The sequence below is a fragment of the Bidens hawaiensis genome, unplaced genomic scaffold (genome assembly GCF_021521415.1).
Source record: "Bidens hawaiensis isolate Kalapana, Puna unplaced genomic scaffold, B.hawaiensis_p1.1 tig00046313_1, whole genome shotgun sequence".
Classification (NCBI taxonomy): Eukaryota; Viridiplantae; Streptophyta; class Magnoliopsida; order Asterales; family Asteraceae; genus Bidens; species Bidens hawaiensis.
The window spans coordinates 25,486-52,246 of record NW_027505981.1 but is presented as its reverse complement, the minus strand read 5'-3'; the positions used below and the strand labels follow the sequence as shown (position 1 = coordinate 52,246).

Genomic DNA, 26,761 nt, shown 5'->3' with positions numbered 1-26,761 from the left:
ACCCAACTCCCGACTCGAAGTTTGGATTCTGGTCAGACTCGACTCGTTTAAACATTAAAATCAACATAACTAGAGTTCTACTCATCCGTTTGGATTGATTCCCGCGGCATTAAGTTTGTTTTTATTTATAGTTCATATCCCAAAGTTTTAGATTCTGATCATTAATCTCGTTGGGCGCGTATTGGACGACTCGCTTAAATCATTAGTTCGTTTGTCGAATTTATTAATCACTTGCCTTCCGTCTAAGGTGAGTTTTATCATTCCCCTATTTTACCCGATTTTCATAAACGTTTTGGGGACATATGCGTATATAATACTATATATACTTATCTATATATAAATACATATCAAAAATAGCAAACGTGTAATTGTGTGTGATTAATCAAATCTACTTGTTATGTGCTTATGTGTTATTGTATTGATTCGCTTGACATATCCCATTGGATAGGGTTCTCATTCTATTGATCACCACACGATTCGCTTGGCAACGGTCTTATTCTATTTATTTGCTCATGGTTGATTTACCGGCGCCCGATTCGCTTGGCAATGGTTTAGTCGACAACTTATTTGCTTATGGTTTGATTTCATTACCGCATTTATTACGTTTTGCTTATTTATCATATTAACATTATTTTGGTGTTAAAACTTGGTGGTAAACTCACTCAACATATTTGTTGACAAAAAACTCAATTTTCTACGCATATGCAGGTTGCCTGAAGATTGAAGTTGGAAACGTAGACAAGACCTTAGGATATAATCAAGATAATCGTTATATGAACTCATATATTTGTGTATTTGAATTGTTTTATATATTTGGATAATGTGTGTAATATTTGTAAATAATTAATTAGATATTGTCATTTATATTTATGATAGTATCTTCGAGCTGTGAGCAATCGGATCACGTCTCGGCATTTTCGCCTAAGGTTGGGGTGTGACAGTTTAGGTTAGAGGCTGCAATGTCTTAAGTTCGTATCCGATTCCAACTGGGCTTTATCGTAAAGTGGGCCTTCATGCGACGGGTTTTCCCCGGAACAAGAGATGGTGGACTTAGGCTACTAGGTGCTATCTGCGATTGCGAGCGTACGAGATCGTATTTTGCCATTCCTGGATGGCCGGGCTTTTATTCATTAATCGTTCAATGAAAGAGTAATTACCTTCAAAAACTTTCATTCATGGACTCATGGTAAACAAGATGATTATTAGAACGAATTTCCATTAACTATTATAGCTCAATTTGATTTCAGTTGTAATTTTGATAGCTTTAAAGGACGTGGGTGGGAGCTAAAAGTAATTAATTTTTAGTTACGTGTCTACGAATATTTGTTTTCCTTATATAATTATGCCTATGTTTTAATATCAATTTTATTCAAAAGTGAGGCGTCGTAACACGTGAAAAAATTTTATTAGCCCTATGTTTTGTTAACGTTCACGTCGTAACTCAAAGCAGTTGTTTTGTTTGCTTAATTTTTTTCTTTCTTTATAATGGTGACAAGCATGTAGCAATCAAGAGTTCGTAGGTGTCTTCCTTATTTCCTTTTTTTAATTATTTGATGGCAATTTGTCTGGTGTATGTTTTAGTGTAAATTGCCACTTATATAGTATTTTAGTCATTTGTAGCACTCATCTAATCGCCTTTAGTGGTTGACACCCTAGTTACTGACTTGAGCCTTAACTTTTTATCTGTTTACCTACTTAACCATCTTCCTAGCATTCATTGTGATTACGTTTCTAAATAACTAGTAATTATCTTTGAGCCAATGAAGCTCAGCTGGCATTGCAGGGAAAGTGAAGGTTTAGGTTAGAGGCCGCAATGTCTTAAGTTTGTATCTGATTCCAACTGGGCGTTATCGTAGTGGGCCTTAATGCGACGGGTTTTCCCCGGAACAAGAGATGGTGGACTTGGGATACCAGCTGCTATCTGCGATTGCGAGCGTATGAGATCATATTTTGCCATTCCTGGATGGCCGGGCTTTTATTTATTAATCATTCAATGAAAGAGTAATTATCTTCGAAAACTTTCACTCATGGACTCATGGTAAACAGATGATTATTAGAACGGATTTCCATTAAACATTAAAACCAGGGCCGTCTCCGAGAATTAAAATACCTAGGACGAGCATAAAAAAAGGCCCTAGGCCCTAAAGAGTAACGAAATATATAGATGTTTTTAAACGACATTAATGTTATAACAATAAAAATAGCAAAATTATAGTAATAAACTCAAATACAATAACAGCTAACGTCTAACCAATAATTCGTGAATCTCTCCTAGGATTCTTGACAGCAAACTGTTTGATCACCTCTTCACAGTTTATACTATCTAAGATTTCGCTCTCGATGGCTATCATCACCAATCCATTAAGTCTTTCTTGGGACATTGTGGATCGTAAATAAGATTTTAATAACTTCAACTTTGAAAAACTTCTTTCTGCGGATGCCACTGTGACTGGAACAGTTAACAATATTCTATATGAAATCCTTGCATTTGGGAAATTTTCTTGGGTCTCAGCAAATGCTTCAAAACTTCAATAGGGCTACTGAATTCCATGGTATATAATGTGTCTAATGAGCTTAACTCCATATAAAGCTCCTCACCATCAATATCCGATCTTCCTTCAAACTTTAATGCATTTTCAAGAAAATTGCAGGATAACTTAAGATCTTCATCTTCAATTCCCCTCAAGTTTTGTGGAAACAAAAATCCAAATAATTTCTCATAATTTTTGAATTGATCAAATCTTGTCTCAAGAGAAGTAATAGCTTGATCAATAATATATAAAAAATAATTTACTTTAAAATTCTCTTAAGGAGTAAATGAAGCTTCTTGGCTACTTGTACACTCATCACTTTGTTTTTTCCTTTTAATTAAATGTTTTTGTGCAAATATCAGGTTGATGCCCATTTCAAAAGCAATCTTCTCAGCTTCATCTATTGCTTTGAAAAACCATTTTCTCTAAATTCCTTGAAAAAGTCAATCAATCTCTTTATTTCTTTAATAGCAATCTCTAGGTGCATATATTTCGATTGTAACCTTTTGCTCACTATATTCACCTTTTCTAACACTTCATACATGATAATTGATACCAAAAAGTCAAAACCAATATTTTCTGCTATTGTAGTTGCTTCATCTGCAATTGCAAGATCACCATATTTTTCTCCAACTTCAAGTAAAGCCTCTCGTACATCAGCAAGTTGCAATTTAATAACTTTAACACTTTCCACACGACTTTCCCAACGCGTTTGAGACAAAGACTTCAGACTCCAAGATTTAACATTATCTTTCAAAATTTGCCATCGATTATTAGAATTTGCAAAGATAGTATACATACGTTGTATCTTTCCAAAAAAAACTCTTTCCTTTAATAGAAATGGTAGCCATATCATATAATGTAAGATTAAGAGAATGGCAACCACAAGGAGTGTAAAATGCTCTAGGATTCTCATTTAAAAATCTCGTTTGCACTCTTTGGTGTTTTCCTTTCATGTTTGCTCCATTGTCATAACCTTGACCACTCATATCATCCAGTTCTAAACCAAAAGACTTTAACTCCTCAACTATAATATCAAATAATCCTTTCCCCGTGGTATCATTAACATCCAAAAACCCTGAAAAGGACTCCTCGACAGTTACCGAATTAGAAGAGAACTTTAAATACCTCACAATTATAGTTATTTGTTCCTGGTGACTTGAATCTGGAGTGCAATCCAATATAATTGAATAATACTTTGCTTCCTTTATCTGCTTTATGATTTCTTTTTTAATTTCTTAAGCTATCATAAAAATTAACTCGTTTTGGATGTTGTATCCAAGATAATGAACATGAACCTCATCATTTATGATCCGTCGGACATGCTCTTTAATAACCGGGTCAAACTCTTCCAACATTTCAACAAGACCCAAAAAATTTCCATTACCTATTAAAAATAAATTCAAATAAGAAGTATAATTAGTTACAATGTGACTGTGGTAAAAAAATAAATAAATAAACAATTTACCATTACCTTTTTGATAGAGCTTTTCTTTTGTACCACGAAATGCTAAATTATTTTTAGCAAGAAACTTGACTAATGCAACGATTCTTAAAAGGACTTGTATCCAATAGTCTCTTTCTTTCTTAAATTGCTCGTACTGAGTTTTATCAATTGTTTCGTTCAACTTTAATCTTTTACGTATTTCAAACCAACTATTCATATTTGTGAGATGATCCAAGGAAACTTCGTGATTTTTGACACTAGTGGAAGCATGGTGCCAATTATTGTAACCTTCCCCATCCAAATTACCGTTTGGGAGCCCTTTTCTAAACACTTTACAACAAAAACAAAATATCTTGTCGACCTCTATCGAATATACTAGCCATGGGCGATCGCATTTCTCCAAATTTGATCAAGTTCTTGTATATAAAGCTGATGAAACTCTTCTTTTATGCTTATCATACAGACCATTTACTATATTATTGTCTCTTTTAAGACCTTTCTCAACCAAAAGTTTAATCTCATCAGAATTAAGTCTTTCCCACCTTCTTGGATTAAATATATCAACATGGTTATGCTTGACATGCTCTTCATTTATATTAGCCTCAACATGCTCTTCCTCTTCCGGCTCTTCAAGTACTACTTCCACATGATCTTGTTCATTAGCATGTTCTTTCTCTTCAACCTCTTGCTCTTCAATAGGCTTTTCAACTGCCCGTTTTTGTATAAATTTATGCATAGAACCGGCTTAAGACTTTTTTATTGCATCATCTCGTTTTCTTTTTTTACGCTTTTGAGCACCCGATAATTGTTTAGGAGGCATATTCCTATTATTTGATATTTCAAAGCAAAATTATTAATTATACTCAATTATACATTATACATATAATAGTATAATACACAATTGTACATTTGTACTTATATACATATAATATGACAAATCTATATTAAAATATTAAAGAAATCAATATATTATATATATTATATAACTAAATAACTATGAATATAATACTATAATAGACTTAATAGTTATATAAATCAAGATATTACCTACCTACCTTCAAAAGGCATCAACTCTTCAAGACCTCCGGCTCCTCTATCACTCCATCCGTCCGTCGCTGCTTACCGGTCACTCCGTGTCTGAGGGTCTCCCGCCGTCCGTCCCCATGAGTCCGTGTCTTCCCTTCTTCTTCATAACCAAGTAAGTCACAATTAGTCAATTAGGTTTAATATTTTGGGCGTCGGCTACTCGACGATGTCTCCGTCAATCCGTCTGTCGGCCTTTTACTTCCTTTATCGGCCGGCTACTCGTTTTGGAATTCAATCGCCGCATCCGTTCATAGTTATAATAATTTTTTATTATTAATTTGGGCCCAATACCACAAATGGATTATGTTAAAACAAAAATTAGGCCCAATATTTAATAAGGGGATTAATATTTATTTCTATTCTATAAAAAAATATTTAAAATTTATTTATATATATATAAAAAATATATTAAAAAAAATTGTGCCCCGGAAAAGTAGGTGCCCGGCCGGTTGTCCGAGTTGCACCACCCAAAAGCCGGCCCTGATTATAGCTCAATTTGATTTCAATTGTAATTTTGATAGCTTTAAAGGACGTTGATAGGAACTAAAAGTAATTAATTTTTAGTTACATGTCTAAGAATATTTGTTTTCCTTATATACTTATGCCTATGTTTTAATATAAATTTTATTCAAAAGTGAGGCGTCGTAACACATGAAAAAATTTTATTAACCCTATGTTTTGTTAACGTTCACGTCGTAACTCACAGAAGTAGTTTTGTTTGCTTTGCCTTTTTCTTTCTTTATGATGGAGACAAGCATGTAGCTATGAAGAGTTCGTAGGTATCTTCCTTATTTCCTTTTTTTAAGTATTTGATGGCAATTTGTTTGGTGTATGTTTTAGTGTAAATTGCCACTTAAATAGTATTTAAGTCATTTGTAGCACTCATCTAATCGCCTTTAGTGGTTGACACCCTGGTTACTAACTTGAGCTTTAACTTTTCATCTGTTTATCCACTTAACCATCTTTGTAGCATTCTTTGTGATTACGTTTCTAAATAACTAGTAATTATTTTTGAGCCAATGAAGCTCAGCTGGCATTGCAGGGAAAGTAAAGATTTAGGTTAGGGGCCGCAATGTATTAAGTTGGTATTTGATTCCAACTGCTCTCTACCGTAGTGGGCATTCATGCAACGGGTTTTCCCGGAACAAGAGATGGTGGACTTGGGCTACCAGGTGCTATCTACGATTGCGAGCGTACGAGATCGTATTTTGCCATTCCTGGATGGTCGGGCTTTTATTCATTAATCGTTCAATGAAAGAGTAATTGTCTTCGAAAACTTTCACTCATGGATTCATGGTAAACAAGATGATTATTAGAGCAGATTTCCATTAAACATTATAGCTCAATTTGATTTCAATTGTAATTTTGATAGCTTTAAAGGATGTGGATAGGAACTAAAAGTAATTAATTTTTAGTTACATGTCTAAGAATATTTGTTTTCCTTATATATTGCCTGTGTTTTAATATAAATTTTATTCAAATGTGAGGCGACGTAACACGTGGAAAAATTTTATTAACCCTATGTTTTATTAACGTTCACTTCGTAACTCAAAGCAGCAGTTTTGTTTGCTTTGCTTTTTTCTTTCTTTATGATGGTGACAAGCATGTAGCAATCATGTGTTCGTATAGTAGGTGTCTTCCTTATTTCCTTTTTTTAAGTATTTGATGGCAATTTGACTAGTGTATGTTTTAGTGTAAATTGCCACTTATATAGTATTTAAGTCATTTGTAGCACTGATCTAATCGCCTTTAGTGGTTGACACCCCGGTTACTAACTCAAGATTTTACTTTTCATCTGTTTACCCACTTAACCATCTTTGTAGCATTCTTTGTGATTACGTTTCTAAATAACTAGTAATTATCTTTGAACCAATGAAGCTCAGCTGGCATTGCAGAAAACGTGAAGATTTAGGTTAGAGGCCGCAATGTCTTAAGTTCGTATTTGATTCCAACTACTCTTTATCGTTGTAGGTCTTCATGCGACGGGTTTTCCCAGAACAAAAGATGGTGGACTTGGGCTACCAGTGCTATCTGCGATTTCGAGCGTACGAGATCGTATTTTGCCATTCCTGTATGGCCGGACTTTTATTCATTAATCTTTCAATGAAAGATAATTATCGTCGAAAACTTTCACATGGACTCATGGTGAACAAGATGATTATGAGAACGATTTCCATTAAACATTATAGCTCAATTTCATTTCAACTGTAATTTTGTTAGCTTTAAGGGACGTGGATAGGAACTAAAAGTAATTAACTTTTAGTTACATGTCTAAGAATATTTGTTTTCCTCAGATATTTATGCCTATGTTTAAATATAAATTTTATTCAAAAGTGAGGCGTCGTAACACGTGAAAAAATTTTATTAACCCTATGTTTTGTTAACATTCATGTCGTAACTCAAAGCAGTAGTTTTGTTTGCTTGTTTTTTTTTTTCTTTCTTTATGATGGGGACAAGCATGTAGCAATCAAGAGTTCGTATGTGTCCTCCTTGTTTCCTTTTTTAAGTATTTGATTGCAATTTGTCTGGTGTATGTTTTAGTGTAAATTGCCACTTATATAGTATTTTAGTAATTTGTAGCACTCATCTAATCGCCTCTAGTGGTTGACACCCAAGTTACTATTTGAGCTTTAAATTTCATCTATTTACCCACTTAACCATCTTTGTAGCATTCTTTGTGATTCCGCTTCTAAATAACTAGTAATTATCTTTATGCCAATGAAGCTCAGATGGCATTGCAGTAAAAGTGAAGCTTTAGGTTAGATGCCGCAATGCCTTAAGTTCGTATCTGATTCCAACTGGGCTTTATCGTTGTGGGCCCTTCAAGCGATGGGTTTTCCATGAAACAAGAGATGGTGGACTTGGGCTACCAGGTGCTATCTGTGATCACGAGCATGCCATTGGGTTACCTTGGATGGCCAGGCTTTTATTCATTAATCGTTCAATGAAAGAGTAATTATCTTCGAAAACTTTCACTCAGGGTAAACAAGATGATTATTAGAACGAATTTACATTAAACATTATAGCTCAATTTGATTTCAATTGTAATTTTGATATATTTAAAGTACGTGGCTAGGAACTAAAAGTAACTAATTTTTAGTTACATGTCTAAGAATTTGTTTTCCTTATATATTTATGCCTAGGTTTTAATATAAATGTTATTCAACAGTGAGGTGTCGTAACACGTGACAAAATTTTATTAATATGTTTTGTTAACGTTCACGTCGTAACTCAAAGCAGTAGTTTTGTTTGCTTTGTTTTTTTCTTTCTTTATGATGGTGACAAGCATGTAGCAATCAAGAGTTCGTAGGTGTCTTCCTTATTTCATTTTTTAAGTATTTGCTGGCAATTTGTCTGATGTATGTTTTTGTGTAAATTGCCACTTATATAGTATTTTAGTCATTTGTATCACTCATCTAATAGCCTTTAGTGGTTGACACCCTGGTTACTAACTTGAGCTTTAACTTTTCATCTGTTTACCCACTTAACCTTCTTTGTAGCATTCTTTGTGATTACGTTTCTAAATACCTAGAAATTATCTTTGAGCCAATGAAGCTCAGCTGGCATTGCAGGGAAAGTGAAGATTTAGGTTACAGGCCGTAATGTCTTAAGTTCGTATCTGATTCAAACTGGGCTTTATCGTAGTGGGCCTTCATGCGACGGGTTTTCCCTGGAACAAGAGATGGTGGACTTGGGCTACCAGGTGCTATCTGCGATTTCAAGCGTACAAGATCGTATTTTGCCATTCCTGGATGGCCAGGCTTTTATTCATTAATCTTTCAATGCAAGAGTAATTATCGTCGAAAACTTTCACATGGACTCATGGTGAACAAGATGATTATGAGAACGGATTTCCATTAAACATTATAGCTCAATTTGATTTCAATTGTAATTTTGATAGCTTTAAAGTACGTGATAGAAACTAAAAGTAATTAATTTTTAGTTACATGTCTAAGAATTTGTTTTCCTTATATATTTATGCCTGTTTTTAATATAAATTTTATTCAAAAGTGAGGCGTTGTAACTCGTGAAAAAATTTTATTAACCCTATGTTTTGTTAACTTTCACGTCGTCACTCAAAGCAGTAGTTTTGTTTGCTTTGTTTTTTTCTTTCTTTATGTTGGTGACAAGCATGTAGCAATCAAGAGTTCATAGGTGTCTGGTGTATGTTTTTTTCTTCCTTGTTTCCTTTTTTAAGTATTTGATGGCAATTTGTCTAGTGTATGTTTTAGTGTAAGTTGCCACTTATATAATGTTTTAGTCATTTGTAGCACTCATCTAATCGCCTTTAGTGGTTGACACCCTGGTTACTAACTCCAGATTTTACTTTTCATCTGTTTACCCACTTAACCATCTTTGTAGCATTCTTTGTGATTACGTTTCTAAATAACTAGTAATTATCTTTGAGCCAATGAAGCTCAGTTGGCATTGCAGGAAAAGTGAAGCTTTAGGTTAGAGGCCGCAATGCCTTAAGTTCGTATCTGTTTCCAACTGGGCTTTATCGTAGTGGACCCTTCAGGCGACGGGTTTTCCCCGAAATAAGAGTTGATGGACTTGGGCTAGCTGGTGCTATCGGTGATAACAAGCGGGCCATTGGGTTACCTTGGATGTACGGGCTTTTATTCATTAATCGTTCAATGAAAGAGTAATTATCATTGAAAACTTTCACTCATGGTAAACAAGATGATTATTAGAACGAATTTACATTGAACATTATAGCTTAATTTGATTTCAATTGTAATTTTGATAGCTTTAAAGGACGTGGATAGGAATTAAAAGTAATTAATTTTTTTAGTTGTATGTCTAAGAATATTTGTTTTTCTTAATATGATTTTATTATTTTATTACTTACTTTTATAATTAATTTTTAGTTACATTAAGAATATTTGTTTTTCTTATATATTTATGACTATGCTTCAATATAAATTTATTCAAAAGTGAGGCGTCGTAACGCGTGAAAAATTTTTATTAACTCTATCTTTTGTTAACGTTCACGTCGTAACGTACGAGTTTTTGTGTATCAACGCTCTCGTCGCAACGCACGGAAAGGTTTACTAATTTTTATAAATTTATAACATGATCACACGTGTCAAATCACTTTTCCTATAAGCACTGTTTCATTATCATTAGCATTCTTTAATTGTATTTAACATAAGTAGATATTCAATCTTTATAGAAAACATCATAACGACAACTTCAAGAATCTTCTTCGCTTTTTGGACAAAATAAACATTTTTATAACTGTGTAGCGAACAAATTATTATATGTAATGGCCTGATGCCTCATAGTGAACCTACAAATGTTAGTATGAAACTCTTTAGAAACTTTCTCTAATTCTCAATATTTTTTAATAATGTATTAAATATTTTTTAAGATATTAATAATGCACATTGTAAGACAATAGCATGTGCTTAAAGTTTTTCCGATGTGGGTAACGATACACATGGTACAAAATCGCATAACTATATATATAGTCAGCTACCGTTTTTTTTTTTTTTTTTTTTTTTTGTAAATTACGTTGCAACTTACCATCCCATTAACTTAAACTGTTTAAACACTTTATTACCGGTTTTTAATATTTTTCATTTATTAGAATCCGTGTAGTTTACATTTCTAGAAATGAGAAATCGAACTAAAATTAGATTAAACAATGACAGACTACATTCACATTATAAATGCATATAATGTTGTCACTTGAGATAACATATCTAAAATATAACTTAATAAAAAAATAAAAAACGGCTAATAAATTAATAACAAAATTCATAACAAAATATCTAAAAATAAAAAATAAAAGATGTGGCCACACACGTAGCAGAATTGAGATAATAAATAGTTGCATTTAAATAAAAGTTGTTACAAAATCCAACAAAAAAATAATAATAATAACTATTAAAAATCTATCAAAATTCGTAGGTTTCGGGTCTTCAATTAAAATTACTATTAGTTAATTAAAATGGGTGCCGTTCGAAAAGAAAAGTAAAGTCAATCAAAATTGGTGTTGCTCAACTAAAGTCAAACTTGTTTACTAATAGTCAACCATGTTCATAATTCATCAAAGATACACTTTTAATAACCTACACACATAGATAAAAAAGAAATATAAAAATATTTTTGATTAAAAAAAACCCTTGTAGACAAAAGAAAAGGAAAAAGACGTTTCAGAATTGAAATAATATTTAGAAAACTTAGTATTGATTTGAAGTAGTAAATAACGAAAACTTAAATAAAATGTTGAAATGAGTTATTTAACTAGAAAAGAGGTTATTCCTACTTTAGTGGGGTGGTAAGGTGGTTAAGCATGAACGTAGTGTAACACTTTAATGCTCATAAGCGTTTATTATATTTGAAGTACTTCTCAAACTTACATCATTTATCGCCTTATCGGTACACACAAAGTCGATGGGATATTGTGATACCCATGAGTCTACAGCATGGTATCGTGTCTTGATGATATTCTCACTTCATCATGCCCTTCAAAGTGTTAGCATATCGTTTCATGGATTGTTACGTCGTGTCAACATAAACGCACCCAAACATGTAAAATTTAACATACATTTCTAGTGCTACCACATTGTGTTGCTTTGCATGAGAATATAGGCTGGATCTTGAGATTACTCTTCATAATTGGAACATAAACAAACAATTAAGAATACTAATCATTTCATTCAGATTAAGAATAGCCACATATCAACGGTTAATTTCACAACACCAGAAAAAAAAAGTCAAATTTGCTCGAGACAAGCAACAGATGCAGCATCATCTCAAAGACAAGTCTTGTCAAGATCATCAAAATACGGATGCTCCATTGCTTTCTTAGCTGATATCCTTCTTGATGGTTCATACTCAAACATTTTCTGCACACAAAAAATCATAATATTTAAAAAAAAGTTCAATTACTTTCAGTAAGTCAAAAAACAAGTTGAAATTATTATATACCGAAAGGAGATCAAGCCCGTTTGCATCCAGATTCGGTACAGCAGTTGAAACCTTCTGAGGTTTCCACTGAGGATACTCATGCCAGTCCTTTAGCTTGCTTACTCCTGGCCAAATTTCTTCATTCGGAGTACCCAATAACCTGATCAAGAACTTGTGTCACATGAATTCAAGAAACCAGAAATTGAAATTGATTTAAATAAATAATAAAAAAAAGGCTATCATCTATTAACCTGAAAATATGCAGCAACTGTTGAACCTCAGAATCTCCAGCAAAAATGGCAGTATTTGTGACCAATTCAGCTACAAGTTTCACACAAGAACAAACCATATGTTAGTTATCTCCATTAACTGAAGCTAATATAAATAAGATTATAATCTGGTAAACTTTTCATACCAAATATGCAGCCAACAGACCACATATCAACAGCGGTTGAGTAATGGGTAGTGCCCAAAAGGACTTCTGGAGCCCTATACCAAAGTGTCAAAATCTGCAATGATACAAATAATCAGGAACGGTATTATAGATTTATAGTACTAAATGCTAACAAGAATGATACCTCATGAGTGTACTGCTTGAGTGGTACAGTAATCGCTCGAGCAAGCCCAAGATCGGCTATTTTTAGCATCAATGTCTTTCGATCCATCAAAAGATTGTGAGGTTTAAGATCCCTGTGTAGTACACCATGGGAATGACAGAAAGCAACACCCTTGCAAAGCTGATACATCAAGCTCTACACAACAAGTATAATAATAAAACAATATTATTTCGTAACAAGAATAAATTTTAAAGCTGATTTTTGAAGAAATTGTATGTACCTTGATGATTTGAGGCGGAATGTTATCGCCATGTTGGCGGTAAGATCTGATGAATTTCTTCAGATCAGTTTCCATGTACTCGAACACTAAGTACAGAACAGTGTTTCCGTTCTTATTCACACCTTGCTTCACATCCATCAGCCTGTATGGTAAAATGATGACTGTAATTAGATCCAGAAATAGGCGTGTGCAATGAAAAAAAAAATGAACCGAAAGCAAAATAACGGTTTGGTTTAATGTCTTCATAAAAACCGAACTTTTGGTTAATTTCGGTTTTTTGTGTAATTAAAGAGAAATAACCAAACCGAGCTTATAGATTTTTCATTTTTATTTTGATTTATAAGTAATATATAATAATTTAATACATAATCTAACCCAAATATTTAGCCCAATTGTTTAATAATTGATATAAAAAATTTATGCTCAAATTCATTATTTTTGGGCACTTTATTTGTCAGCCTAAAAATTTTCAAGCTTAAATGTAAAAACCGGAACGAAAAAAACAAAACCGAAACCAAACAGTTTTCAAAAACTCAAATAAATCCGTTAGCGAAACCACAAAACAGAAGAAGATTCATGAAACCCTAATCAGACTGAAATTTTGACCTAAATATACATTTATCTAATTAAACTCAAACTAATCGAATTGAAGCGATCGGAATCCGAGAATCGAAGAAGCCGAGTCCTAAAACTTCAATTACAGTAACGAACCCCTAATTAGACTGCAAATTGACCTAAATGTGCAAAATTATCTAATTAACCTCAAACAAATCAAATCAAAACCCTAGAAACGAGATCAGAAGAAAAACACGTACTTGACAACATGAGGATCACGGGACAGCATTCTCAGAATGGAGATCTCACGAAGTGTAGTGGACGGAACGCCTTCGTCGTCTTCCACGAGTCTAGTTTTCTTGAGCGCCACGATCTGGCCGGTGGCTTTGTCTCGCGCTCGGTACACCTTGCCGTAGGTTCCTTCGCCGACCTTCTCGAGCTTCTCGAAAGCGTCCATTGCCGTCTTTGAGAACTCCATTTGTTTCGAAATTAAAAAAGTTTCAGAGGGTTTGGTTTTATATAGCCGTTTGGGAAGACGCTCTAACGGTTGTTAACGTTATTGTTTAAAATTTGAATTTGGGGGTATTTTGGGGATTTTCATACACGCTCCTATAATGTTATGTGGGCAAAAGTTTGCCTCATTAAATCTATAAAAGTAAGTTGTTTATGATTTAAAGGAAACAAAGATGTTATATTCATACACCAGCATGTCATGTCATGTGCCTTATATAGGCCTCCATGTCTTGTACAGAGTCTCAGGCTGTACGAACGAGTTTTAGAGATGACTCACATGAGTGTTTTTATGAATCGTTTAGGGTATAAAAGACCCTATATAATGCGTATATTTTGAAGGTGTTTTTAAAAGTCCGGTTCTTGGATTTTGATTTATTTGAAAGTCATTTTTCGTTTGGAACATGAACTAGTTTATTCTCTCTTTAACAAGAACCCCAACACCTTAATGTCGCCAATAATCTCTTTAATTTTGACTTCTTTACTACGCCTGGAGCGCTTCCTTCAACCCCCCTAGCCCACATAAAAATGTAACTCCAAAAGATCTCTAACCGAGAAGACGAAGATTAGAGGCAATTTACACTGGTTGCTCACCTTTTGATTAGATATTAAGAAACATATTATATAATTATAAAAACATTTATGATTAGATATTCAATATTTTCTTAAACCCATATTTTTCCATGCGTTCTTTTATGACAAATGATTGAAGTTTCATTCATTTCATGCATGACACATGACTTGTGCATATAATTTCTTTCTCATATTTACTATCCATTTTGTCATGCCCTACTCTTTATTTCTGTTACTATGAGTTGATAAAAACAACATTTTATTTTTATATAGCGTTAACGTGTTAGTTACAATTAAAGAAAAAGTATTACACAATAATAACGTAAATCTCTTTTCAATTATAATTTGAAGGTCATGAGCATTAAGGATATTTTTACTTGATCCGTCTTTGTGTTACTTGACATGTTTGAGATAAAACAACTCAAATGGACTTGCTCATCAACATTCAACACGCATTCGCAACTTACCATAAAACAAGTACTTTAGGATATCAATATTCCATCAAAACAAGCACATTATTCCGCTATACACCTTTGCACAACCCAGCAAAAAAGTTACAATATACGAGCATTTCTCAACCTAAAATGCAGTTATTACTTATTTCTAATTATTCAAACGACCAAAATATTGTGCCGCTAATAAATCTTAGCATACAAATTACGAGATATAAACTCAAGTTACCGTGCTACATATTATCATATTGTGCCATTTGAAGGAGACGCCATCACAGAAAGAACATCCGCCACTGATGACATGGCACTTAAGGCGGCTTTCAAAATATCCTGAGAACAACCCGGTTTCACAATGCTGCGCACCTGCATAAGAAATACAATAAAATCTTTCATTTTATTTGTTTGGCCCGTTACCGATAAAGTTCAACTGAGTTGGCCCGTTGGCTGGAAATTACCTTGTCAAGATATGTATTTAGTTCTTGAATACGGCCCATATAATCCAAATCCTGAATATGCAAACTAACAGTTCTTGAATCAGCACCGGGCCCATCGAACTGAACAGGGCCCGGGTTTCTGTACACATCTTCCATCAAGAACTTTGTTGCATTTTGTCTAAGAACCCTGCAATAATCAACAAAAGTGATTCATAATAAGTGATTTGACTTTTCAAACTGTCAAAGTTGACTTACTCGTATACTTTGCCTCTTAAATCCACAGTAGCAGAATGAACAACTGGTTTTCCTATAGTCACAGAACCAGAAGCCCGACCGTATTCTTTTACAGCCATCATAGCCTATAAATTTCCAAATTGATTAAAATAAAAAACAATGAATGCACTTTATATTTACAAGAAAACATACAGTTATTGGAGCAGCACCACATCGCCACTTGTTTACATTATCCTTCAAGTTAGTTACAGTGGCCATATAACCGTTCAGACCAGCCGCCAAAATATGGTAACAAATATGTCCAAGAACCTAATTAATTATTACCTCACGGTTACGTGACAAACATTTAATGTGTAACAAAAAATATAAAATTTAATTAGTTAAGCAGAAAACATACATAAGCGTAGTCACAATCGAATTTTGAAGGCAGAGAGCCCCGAGCTTGATAGCCCAAAAAGTGACAGATGGCTGTAAATTTCTTCCCTTGTTATGCACCTTCTCTCTGTTTATATATTAAATAGATAATGAGTTTTTAAAAACCTCATGACATACAAAGTTAAATAATATTGTACCAGTCGCTTGCTCATTTCTGCTTCTACAAGTACAGCAAGAAGCTTTTCTGTTTCAATCTGAAAGTTAACTTTCAAAAATCAATTAATAAAATTTTACAAAAAACAACCTTATTCAATTACGTAAACCAAGTACCTGTGACAACTGAGCCGAGTCATCTGATGCAGGATAAAGAAGAAGCTGTGGTATCAAAGATCATATATGACAAATTATATGCATAGAAGTTTAGAGGTGGCAAAATGGGTACGGGTCAAAATAGGTTGACTCGGGTTTACACTGAACACTTTTATAAACATGTAATGTGTAAGATATGATTATAAAGTTACTAGGCCTGTAAAAGAACCGCACGCTCAGTGAACAGTTCGACAAGAAGTTCGTTTATTAAATAAACGACAAATGTGAACAGAAAATTTTGTTCATTTAGTTAAATGAACAAAAATGAACACGTGTCTCATTTCATTTATGGCCGTGACATTAGTTTATAGTCGATTATTTATGCTGTGTATATTCGTTCGTTTGCATTCATTTGCAGTTTACTTTTTTTTTAAGTTCGTTAATAGATTCATATAAAATTTTTGGGCCCATGCCCAACACATTTTTCTTGACGTTACATTTAATTGGTTGTAGCTCAGTTATGCTCGTTCATCTATGCTCAGTTATGGTCGTTCTGTTATACTCTGTTATACCGTTAACGAACGATCATAAATGAACATAAACATGCTCATTTTCTTCACGAACGAACAGGAACAAGACAACCTCGTCTGTTTAATAATATGTGTCCATGTTCAATCGTTTGTTTGGTTACGGTTAGACGAACGAACCCAAACACGTTCCGTTCGTGTTCGCTCGCTTCGTTTACAAGCCTAAAAAGTACATTATTTCAATAGTAATCAAGTCAAGGGCATGACTGTCTGCAACTCCGCATATGCATAAATATGACACACATACCTCTTCTCTAATAAAGGGTGGCAAAAACTGAAATAACGCAGATGCCCATGGTGACAGTTGTGATGGTATTTTATCTTTGGAAACACCTTGTCGAAGAAATCTGTGGATTTCCTGGAAATAATATGTTAATGCCACGTCATCAGGCAAAACAGAATATTCTAGTTTTAAGTTAAAACTTAAAAGATAAACCGTGACAAACCGTACCACATGAATAGAAAGTGAGGAGGTACCTGCAACAGTGCATTAACTTCAGGAATGCTTTCTGTAAGTCCTTCTGGAAGTAGAATAACACCATGATACTTTTCTGTCCAAATTAACATATTTTAGAGTATAATTGAATATTTGATGATATGAATCAGTAAGTTGACAATAACAGGAAAAAGAACAGACTTTTTCTGCTCTGACTTGCACGGCATCACATATTTGTTTTGTTATGTCAAAGATGGTTAGTTTAGAAGCAACAACTTCTTCACCAAGAATGACCTATAAAGATAACATAGAAAGTTAATAGATGCAATAAATATGCAGCTAAATTTAGTTTATGACAGAAACTAATGTGCACCATATTGGGATGTGACTGCAGAGTGCATTCCAGTGCAAGATGAGAAGACTTTTGACCCATAAGCCGAACAAAATAATAATACTGATAAGAAAAAAGATTAAGATATTTCATGATAAGGCCAAAAAAAACAATATCAACTCGTTTATATATAAACGGTCGAAACTTCCACTTCAAACAAAATTAGGTGGATTACCTTTTCAGCTGAAACAGAATCCGTGCAAAGGTTGCTGATGAGCTGAGAGTCAACCTAAAAAAATGGCAATTATATAATAAGTATACCGTATATATTTTTTTAAAATCTTTATTAACGATGAAGTTGTCAATATCATAGGATGCACACCTTACAAACAGTATCAAAACCAACATTAGCTTCAACAAACTGGTTCCTTAGATCTCCATTCAATGTAACAGGCACTCCTACCACCTGCAAATTTCTAAACAAATTTAACAGAATATAATATTATAAAGTTACATTTCGGTTTACAAAAATCATCAACCTTCGTAGAGCATTTCGCTTGTGAAAAAATCTCAGCAAGATGGGCAGCATCTGTGTTTGATGTTACCCCTTCGATTTTAAAAACAAAAGACATCAGTAACATAGATAAGAAAACAATTATTATAATTATTATAATTGAAAATAATACCTCCAACAATGACAAGGCCATCCAACTTCAAAGCCTTACATGCAGCCATTGCAGCATTAACTTGTTCTTGTGTTCTTATTTGATCTTTTGTTCGTCCCAACAGATCATAACCACCTTAAAAGATTAAACAGTCATAAATTAAGATACATAAAAGAAGTAAAACAGATTCACAAAATTGATTTTAACTGCAAGTTACCTTGGTTTCGGTATGTTTCAAGAACATCATCTGTGATCTCAAGTGTTTTTTGAGCAAATAAGCCTTCAGAACCACCTATTTACATCCATGAAAGGATTGTCTTAAAAACAATAACCATATCATATTTGTGCGTGTGCGTGTGTGAGATATTCAAACTGAACTAATAGAATGCTTACCAAGAAATCCAAGCAAAGTACTTTTAGAGTTATGAATTTTGAGAGCTTCATGTAGACCCCACACAACATTATGTCCTCCCGGAAATTGTCTACCACAGAAAACCAACCCAACCCTGACAAATGGTAATCAACATGAGCTCGTGCTATATGGTAGTACAACGGAAAGTTTGTCAATGTCAGGCTCAGTATAATACAAATAACCACTCATAATAATAATGTTAAGAGCCTCTAAAAGGGGAATGAGTCAAATAGGTCAAACGGTTCGAAAGTGATCTGAAATTTGTTTTAATGCATATGACCTCCTATAACGTTTTATGGAAAGATTTATAAATAGTTATCCATTTATTATGATCACAAAAGCGATAGTGTTTCCATAAAATGTTATAGGAGGTCATATACATTAAAACAAATTTCAGATGACTTTCAAACCGCTCGACCTGTACGAGATGAAATTGCCACCTATAATTAGTTTAAACTAGAGTAGCTAAAAGGAAAGTGAATGAAAACAAATTGCATACCTGATCGCAGGATGCTCAGTGATAATCTGTGCATCTGGTACATTGGATGTAGCTTTAAGAAAATGAGCCAAAGGCTGACCATAAGTGTTCGGAAATGATTGACTGATGGCACTAGCACCAGACACGTCCAAAGCAGTAGTTGCATCACCAAATTCTACTCTCACAGTAGTTCCCTATCAAAATGCCAATAAATCACACTTCCAAATCCAAACATCACTAAAATTCATTTTCTATGAATCTAACTAAACATCAAATATAAACATAATATATAAGCTGCTCACAGCACAATCACGCGTATGATCAACATACAAATCGGATGTATTTTACCAGAATTGAAACCATACAATCAATACCATTCAAAATACTTAATACCACAACCAATTTACCAAACGTGAGTCCTGTTAACGCGACACCGAGCTAAACCAGTTTGTGTTTGGGCTTAACAAGTTTCGTGTCTTAAACAACCTATTAATGACTTGTTTATACTTTTTAATTGTGTGTTATTGTATCATGTTTGGCTTACCAATTACAACTACACGATGAACATATTCACAAACCATAAGTATAGAGCTTAGATCATGAAATGAAATCATCAACTAGCTCGTAATATTCGAAAAGTAAATAAGAAACCTGTAGGCACGGGGGGAAGTCCGTAATCAGAATCCATATTTGTTTGTGTGTTTGCCCTGTTTTTACGCAGTTGAAGAATAATAATAACTACTTTTGTTCAGAAACCAGGTGTGTGATTATTATATGCAGGAATATGCCATTGTTGAATATTATTATCATGTACTGTGTGTGTGATTAACCAAGAATTAAGAAACCATGGGATGCGCCGTTGAATAATATTTTTAATTTGAAGAGAAAAAGCGCCCCTAGTGCTTAGCTTGAACGACTATGACAACATATATTTGTTTATTCATTACTCTCTTTTCAAAACTAATTAATATGCCTGCCCATTATTATTATTATTATTAAATAGAGAGTCCTTACTTGGTATGCATAACAAGGCTACAGGTTAGCTTGGATTTAACTTCATTGTTACTCAGTAGACTCACATCTGGGGTAAACGTAAGTTCGAACTATTTCGTTCGGACTTTTGTTTTTCGTCAGCCACGACACTAGCACCAAGAGGGGATGTGGTCACTTCCTTCGTCTCCGTGCCACACCTATGACTGGCAAACGGGTGGAATATTGTTGAATTCCTTTAAATGAGAGAATTTGATAAAGTTAATTTTAATTACCAACCAAATTGGTTAAAAATGGAATTGAGATTTCAATTCTAGCAAATGAAAAAAAAAAGGTGGTAATGGGGTTGAGTGTATATATAACCTACTGAAACTTAGGATAAATTATGTAACTTGATGAAATATGAATATTAGCATGTGAAAAAGGTGTTGGTGGGCCATGCCTACCGACCACCAATTTTAATATAATAATGTATCTGGTAAAAAATATTTAAAATCTTCTTCTCTCATATCATTGTCACTACCCCTTTTATCGTTGTCGCCACCCACTAGCACCACAACGTCACCAATTTAATTTTCTTTAACAAATTTACAAGCCTAACATGATTATTTTATAACATGATTATTATTTTATAAACCATATTTATTTTTTTAAGTTTCTTTAAGAAAATGTAACAGAACACTAAGTGTCATATATTTATTACCACTTTTGCAACACCTAATTATGCATTTGGGCCTTTAAATAGCCTAGCTTTATTCTCTTTCTATATTTTATATGCCTCCACTTATCAAAAATTTTCCACCATCGATAAAGACACAATTTCTTACGTCATATCCATCATCGACCAGCTATTATTAAATTGTTTGGTTAATTCAAGAATAAGAATAAATTAATGCACTATGTTAATAAATTTTTAGATCATTTTGAAACTCATTATACTTGTAAGTTGTAACCTTCTATCAATAATCAGACAATTGAACGCAACGGTGACGGGGTTTGCAAAGATCAATCCAAGTTGTTATCATGGAGCTTCTCTTTACATCGACTCCTCCTCTCTCTTTCACCGAGTTAAAGAACGCTTGGTTGTATAGCCAAGAAATATTACTCAAAACCTTACTTACACTACTCGACTATAATACGAATGCTAGATAAACGGATAGACTTATTTGCACTTCCTAGCAAAAATTACACGGTCAAGACTGAAATTAACTAAATGATGTCATGCGTCCACGATTTTAGACTTTTAAGCATAATTACACACAAAAGACGGATTCTTATGGTCTTGGACCCGTACCGCGAGAGTCTTGTTTTTGGGTTCAACTTTATAGAGAACATACAACCATTTTAACCGGTTAAAATGGTTGTGGTTTTAGAAAATCATAGTAAAAAGGCTAACTAGGAAAAATAAGTAAATTGGCAGTTGAAAAGTCTATGAAAATTTAAAAAATTTTAATATTTAAAAAGATGATTGCAAAATCTATGAAAATTGCTTAAGTTAGACCAAAACCTAAAGTAAAAATCCTGTATCATTTCACTCCAATTTCTTGCTGCTTGTTTCCTCTTCTGAAGCAGCTGTTTTTGACTCATTAAACTCCAATAACTACACAACAAGAAGTAAACATATCAGCCGTACAACTCATATTAAATATGACCCATTTGACCCACTATTCAACCCCTGACCCGCCCTTCTTGCCAACTCCTTCCCCACAAAATAACTAAAGAAGTATAAACAAAGTATATTGGATTCTGGTATATAGACACGAAGGCATACCGGTTTGACCTCTCCATTCCATAAGCAGTGAGCAGCCAAGAACCCAATAACACCGGGTACAATGTATAATAAAGCCGGCTGCAAGAAAACCGACATTAAATATACATACAATCAACCATCACAAAGGGCAAATAGGTACCCTTTGTGCTTCTGTTTGTTAAGGATTACCAACCTGTGCAGCTTGAAACCAGTTCATGACAACAATTGTACAGACCAAACCAACTGCATATCCTAGAAAAGCACTTTTAAAGTAGTGGCTTTCTTTCCCTCTTGACACGTCGAATCTCAGTGCCAATGCTACGAAAATTCCTGAAAATAAACAATTTTAAAGAAGGTTAATTGGTTAAAACAATGATTTTACTATATTAAACAATACTGATTACTTTCATACCTGGAATTACAATGTCTCCTAAACCAAGCATCGAAAACGGACGTGCCTCTATTCTAGATGGAAATAGAAGCTGTAAAAAAAAAGAAAAATCATTCTCAATAAACTTTAATCGAACAAACAATCGTACACGGAAATCAAACGAACTAGGTTTTCTTGTTTGTGTTCAGTTGTTAAGAAAGTGATCGTGTTCGTGTTGCTTTATGTTCGTTTCTTAATAGTAAAAACAGACGGTTCACGAACGTAAGTAAACATAGATGAAGAAACATAGCCGAGCGAACATCAATTACAAGTAAACATAAACATCAATCATTTATGCCTAAAAAAACATAAACTAGACTAAATTTAACAGTTTGATATTTTTATATTATAAATTTAGATTTTAAGGATTGGGTGATATTTTAATTTTATGAAACTAGACTAAATTGCAATGATTATAAAAATTCAAATGAATATATAAGTAAACGAACTCGAACAAATGTAAACTAATGAACTAGTATAAATGAGCAAATGTGAATGAACGAATCACAAACATAAATGAAAGAACGAGAGTTGTGTTCATGTTCGTTCATTTAACTGAATGAACAAAAAAATTTGTTCATGTTTGTCCGTTTATTCACTGAGCAATAGGTTCGTTTACAGCCTAATCCTAGCATGTATATTTTGCACTCTGGATATTACCTTGATAGGTGCATCAAATGATTTAGCAACACTGACCATCACAGGTGTGAAAAACACCCAAAATATATCATACACAAAGAGTCCCGACTGCAATTTTCAACCATGACATCATCAGAATCCTTAATTAAAAATAAATAAATATATAAACAAAACTCATTCTTTGACAATAAAGTATATTTCGTTACCAATAAAATGGCACCAGTCTTGAAAGAACCAAGAGAAAGCATTTCAATTCCCTACAACATAATAAAAAGAGCATATTCAACAAACATATATTCAGAATATTACATATTTGTTTATATAACTTTAAAGAGCAAACCTGAATGCAGAATGCAAGATCCAATATGTTATTAGCTAGCCAATGCTTCTGTGCAGCATACCATGCACAAAAAAACGTACCGGGAATGGCAGCAACAGCTTGAGATCTTGTGAATTCGACCTCAACAGCTGTTTACAAATGTTGGAAAAAAAGGTCATTGTGAAGATAAAGTAATCAAACAGCGAAAAGAGAATAAAAAGATAGGCTGGTAAACAAACTGAACAAACGAACAAGCGAACACGAACAAGTAAAAGAATCTTTTTCATGTTTGTTCGTTAAGAAAATGAACATGCTAGATTATGTTTGTTCATTAACAAGATAAACAAACGGTTCACGAACAAACATAACTGAGCTAAAACCATTAGAAAGTAAATCTGAAGAGTAATGTGTTGGGCCTATTAAATTTATTATAGCTAGCTAAATTGTATAAGGCCTAAAGATTAAAATGAATGCATTAATGAACGGAAACTAACGAACTTAAACAAACATAAAGTAAAGAACATAAATTAATGCAAACGAACGAACTTAAGAAAAGTAAAGTAAAGAACATAATTGAATACAAACGATCAAACATAAACGAATTTAAATGAACGAACATAAATGAAGGTTCACAAACATAATTAACGAACGAGACACGTGTTCATGTTCGTTTGAATAAATAAATAAACAGAAACTTTTGTTCACGGCCGTTCATTCATTGTATAAACAAACCTCATGCCGAACGGTTTATGAACAGTTTACTCAACGTTTGACTCATTTGCATGCCTATAAAAAGAGAATAGTGCATACAGCGAAAATATGGGAGTCGCCATAATATGAAATCATCATTCCACTTGTTTGGTAAGAACCGTCCAATTGCAGGTAAGAGTGTAGCCCTGTGTTAAAACAAAAATCCAATTAAAGTTAGTAAATAAAATAGGTGAATTGTTATATTCTAAATTACAAAAGAAGAAATAACTGTGCAAACAAAAAGAACATACGAAAGAGCGATGATCCCGAGTATAAAAAAGTAGCCAGTCAGCACTGCATTGACCAAGTCTTTTGATAGAAACTTAAAGAGCAAGAATAAAGACAACAACATTGCGCTTCCAACTAAGGGAAAACGCATTGCATGCTCATTAGACATTGTTTCCTGATGAAAAAGATTTAAGGAAAATCGTATATTAGAACATATCTCTATCTCTATAACTAACAAAAAAAAAACTTGGGGACATTTGTCACCATTCTAGGCCTTCTCAACTTGCGTTTTCCCTCCTCTCCCTCCTATTAAATAATGATAGTATATTTTTTAGATATTTTAATATAATGTTAAATATGGATGCTTGTTATTTAAATATGGATAGTTATCTAAGCCTCCAAATAACAATTTTAAGTCTCCAAATAACTAAATAAACTTATCCTTTTTATAAAGAAGCTTCCATTTAAGTCCAAAAATCACCAAGTTTAAAACTATGCTCATTAAAATATTAAAAAAGGATGAATAATGATAATAACTATTTTTATGAGTGATCTATAAGTATGTGTTAACAGATTACATAATATTTTGTTCAACTCATCTAATATACAAGCAATACACGGATGTTTTAATAACATAACTTTTTTATTACTAAGAACCTAACATTATATTTATTCAACCCATCACCTGTGTAATTAACAGGATTCTAACCTAACATTAAGCCAAAATCTCAAATAATGACTGTAACATAGAAACTGGTATACTTACCGAAGGAGGTGTCGGCTTGACAGAACGGTAGCAGCCCACGAACACTGTGAGGCATGCAGTCAATATGACGTTTACATTTGTGTCTATTTTTATAACTAGTGGTGCCAGTGTCAACCCTGCAAAATAAGCATAAATGGAAATATAAGTTTGTGTATTGAAAGAGTTAGATCAATGAAATGTTTAGTTGGAGGGGATAACAATACCTGCTAGAGCAATGTTTGCAGCACGTTCACCATTCTTCATTGTTCGATAAAAATAAGAGATTTCAACAGAAAGCTGAATAAAAAGTGAATCTTTGGTTGCTAGATGAAAGCAGGATCTAGTGCCTACAGTTGAAAGACATTCTCTTATTAATTGCACAAAAGTTCATTAAACTATTAAATGCTATTGGGGTGGCACAATTTGTGATGAACAAAAGTTTAATCGCATAAAGGTTAATGAGAAAAGGTAAGTGTGTTTGTGCGTGTTTTGTATTTTCATTCTCTCATATGATACGAATACAATAGTGAGAACTCCTATATATTAACGAAAACAACAGAATATAACTACACTACACTACACTAATATATGTGATCAGTTTATTGTAGTGTCTTAATAGTGAGTAGAAAGATTTTATAGAAGGAAAGAGTCATCTGGTGGTACGGTTGTAGTTTACACATAACCGAGTGTCGATCATTACACATAGGGTAATATTGTATTTTGTTACCTTTTTGTTGTGTTATTAGTAATTTAATTACTAGTGTATTGTCTAATTTTTTGATGTAGAGTAATAATCAAATTATTATGTATCCAATCATAGTCAAATAACATGAAAAAATTAGCCTAAACTTTCAAACAGAAACCCTAACTTTATCACCACAAATCTAGTAGATCAATTAAACCTAATAAGTGAAATTAAACTAACCTAGGGCAACTGAACGCTGCGGTAGGATCGATCTAAACCCCTATCAAATGATAATAAATTTAAAAAAAACTAATCGTAGGGCAAACTGACGACCGGAGATCGTTGACTTTGAGTTTCAGATCAAAATTACGAAGAATCGTTCGTTACCTTCAATTCAATTGCAAGCAAAAGTAAAATCGCCGGCAGTGGTCGTCCCCTGTCTTCCGGTATAAATAAATATGCAAATACAACAAGTTTCAGTTAGTTTATTTTTTCATTTAAGCGTCATCCCACCCAATCAGGTCGTGACACGTGTAAAGGGTTTTCAAATATATTTTATCTATACTACATTATTATAATATATATAAAGTAATCATACCAAGCTTATTACATTAAGTACAAATCATAATGCATAAAATTAAGCCATTTTAAAGGCAATATTACGGTTGATTTTAATTTATTCATATATACCCCTTTGACTTTAATCATATTTTGTTAATTTATAGAATTTTTACATATATACCCTTTATTTTAAACCAACCACCCTCACGATGTTTAAACGTTTATAAATTTTTCACAAGTTAATATTTTTTTTAAAATATTATACCATAAATCGAGTATTTTATTCTTTTTAATTTGTGTATGGTATTGCTATATTTTTTTCATTTTAAAAACTTAAAGTGTTACGTTATTACCATTAAGGATCGGCAAACAGGTTCGGCCATTCGGGTCATGGGTCTAAAAAGTTAAGGTTGGAATGGTTCGATACAGAAAAGGTTCATTTGGTTTGGGTCGGTGTGGGTTCGGGTCGAAAGGGTCAAGTCAGAACGAATTTT

General features: G+C 33.3%; 3 protein-coding genes and 1 pseudogene across 4 annotated transcripts; all 4 read right to left on the bottom strand.

The window, feature by feature from the left end:
• Positions 1-2,931: 2,931 nt before the first annotated feature.
• LOC143616240 (uncharacterized) lies at positions 2,932-4,714 on the bottom strand. The gene is made up of 5 exons (XM_077089125.1): positions 4,444-4,714; positions 4,006-4,308; positions 3,830-3,918; positions 3,467-3,742; positions 2,932-3,360 (listed from the first exon to the last, which is right to left on the bottom strand). The coding sequence occupies exons 1-5, from the start codon at positions 4,712-4,714 to the stop codon at positions 2,932-2,934; spliced, it is 1,368 nt and encodes a 455-aa protein (XP_076945240.1).
• Positions 4,715-11,710: 6,996 nt separating this feature from the next.
• On the bottom strand, positions 11,711-13,880 carry LOC143616244 (cyclin-dependent kinase B2-2-like). Its single transcript, XM_077089128.1, has 7 exons — positions 13,635-13,880; positions 12,820-12,961; positions 12,561-12,734; positions 12,398-12,491; positions 12,234-12,303; positions 12,004-12,142; positions 11,711-11,921 (listed from the first exon to the last, which is right to left on the bottom strand). The coding sequence occupies exons 1-7, from the start codon at positions 13,850-13,852 to the stop codon at positions 11,829-11,831; spliced, it is 930 nt and encodes a 309-aa protein (XP_076945243.1). The 5' UTR covers positions 13,853-13,880; the 3' UTR covers positions 11,711-11,828.
• A 1,134-nt stretch (positions 13,881-15,014) lies between these two features.
• LOC143616239 (pyrophosphate--fructose 6-phosphate 1-phosphotransferase subunit alpha-like) lies at positions 15,015-19,533 on the bottom strand (annotated as a pseudogene). Its single transcript, XR_013150625.1, has 19 exons — positions 19,519-19,533; positions 19,192-19,364; positions 18,674-18,786; positions 18,498-18,572; positions 18,302-18,415; positions 18,155-18,222; positions 17,998-18,081; positions 17,851-17,904; positions 17,658-17,738; positions 17,482-17,578; positions 17,326-17,399; positions 17,096-17,206; positions 16,283-16,327; positions 16,150-16,206; positions 15,975-16,079; positions 15,770-15,886; positions 15,599-15,702; positions 15,365-15,530; positions 15,015-15,272 (listed from the first exon to the last, which is right to left on the bottom strand). The product of XR_013150625.1 is annotated as a pyrophosphate--fructose 6-phosphate 1-phosphotransferase subunit alpha-like (transcript).
• A 2,023-nt stretch (positions 19,534-21,556) lies between these two features.
• LOC143616238 (signal peptide peptidase 1-like) lies at positions 21,557-26,128 on the bottom strand. Its single transcript, XM_077089124.1, has 12 exons — positions 26,094-26,128; positions 25,246-25,368; positions 25,043-25,158; positions 24,300-24,451; positions 24,109-24,194; positions 23,320-23,447; positions 23,186-23,236; positions 23,001-23,087; positions 22,323-22,392; positions 22,104-22,240; positions 21,932-22,009; positions 21,557-21,760 (listed from the first exon to the last, which is right to left on the bottom strand). Exons 2-12 carry the CDS (start codon positions 25,283-25,285, stop codon positions 21,692-21,694), a joined length of 1,014 nt encoding a protein of 337 aa, XP_076945239.1. The 5' UTR covers positions 25,286-25,368; positions 26,094-26,128; the 3' UTR covers positions 21,557-21,691.
• Positions 26,129-26,761: the final 633 nt, after the last annotated feature.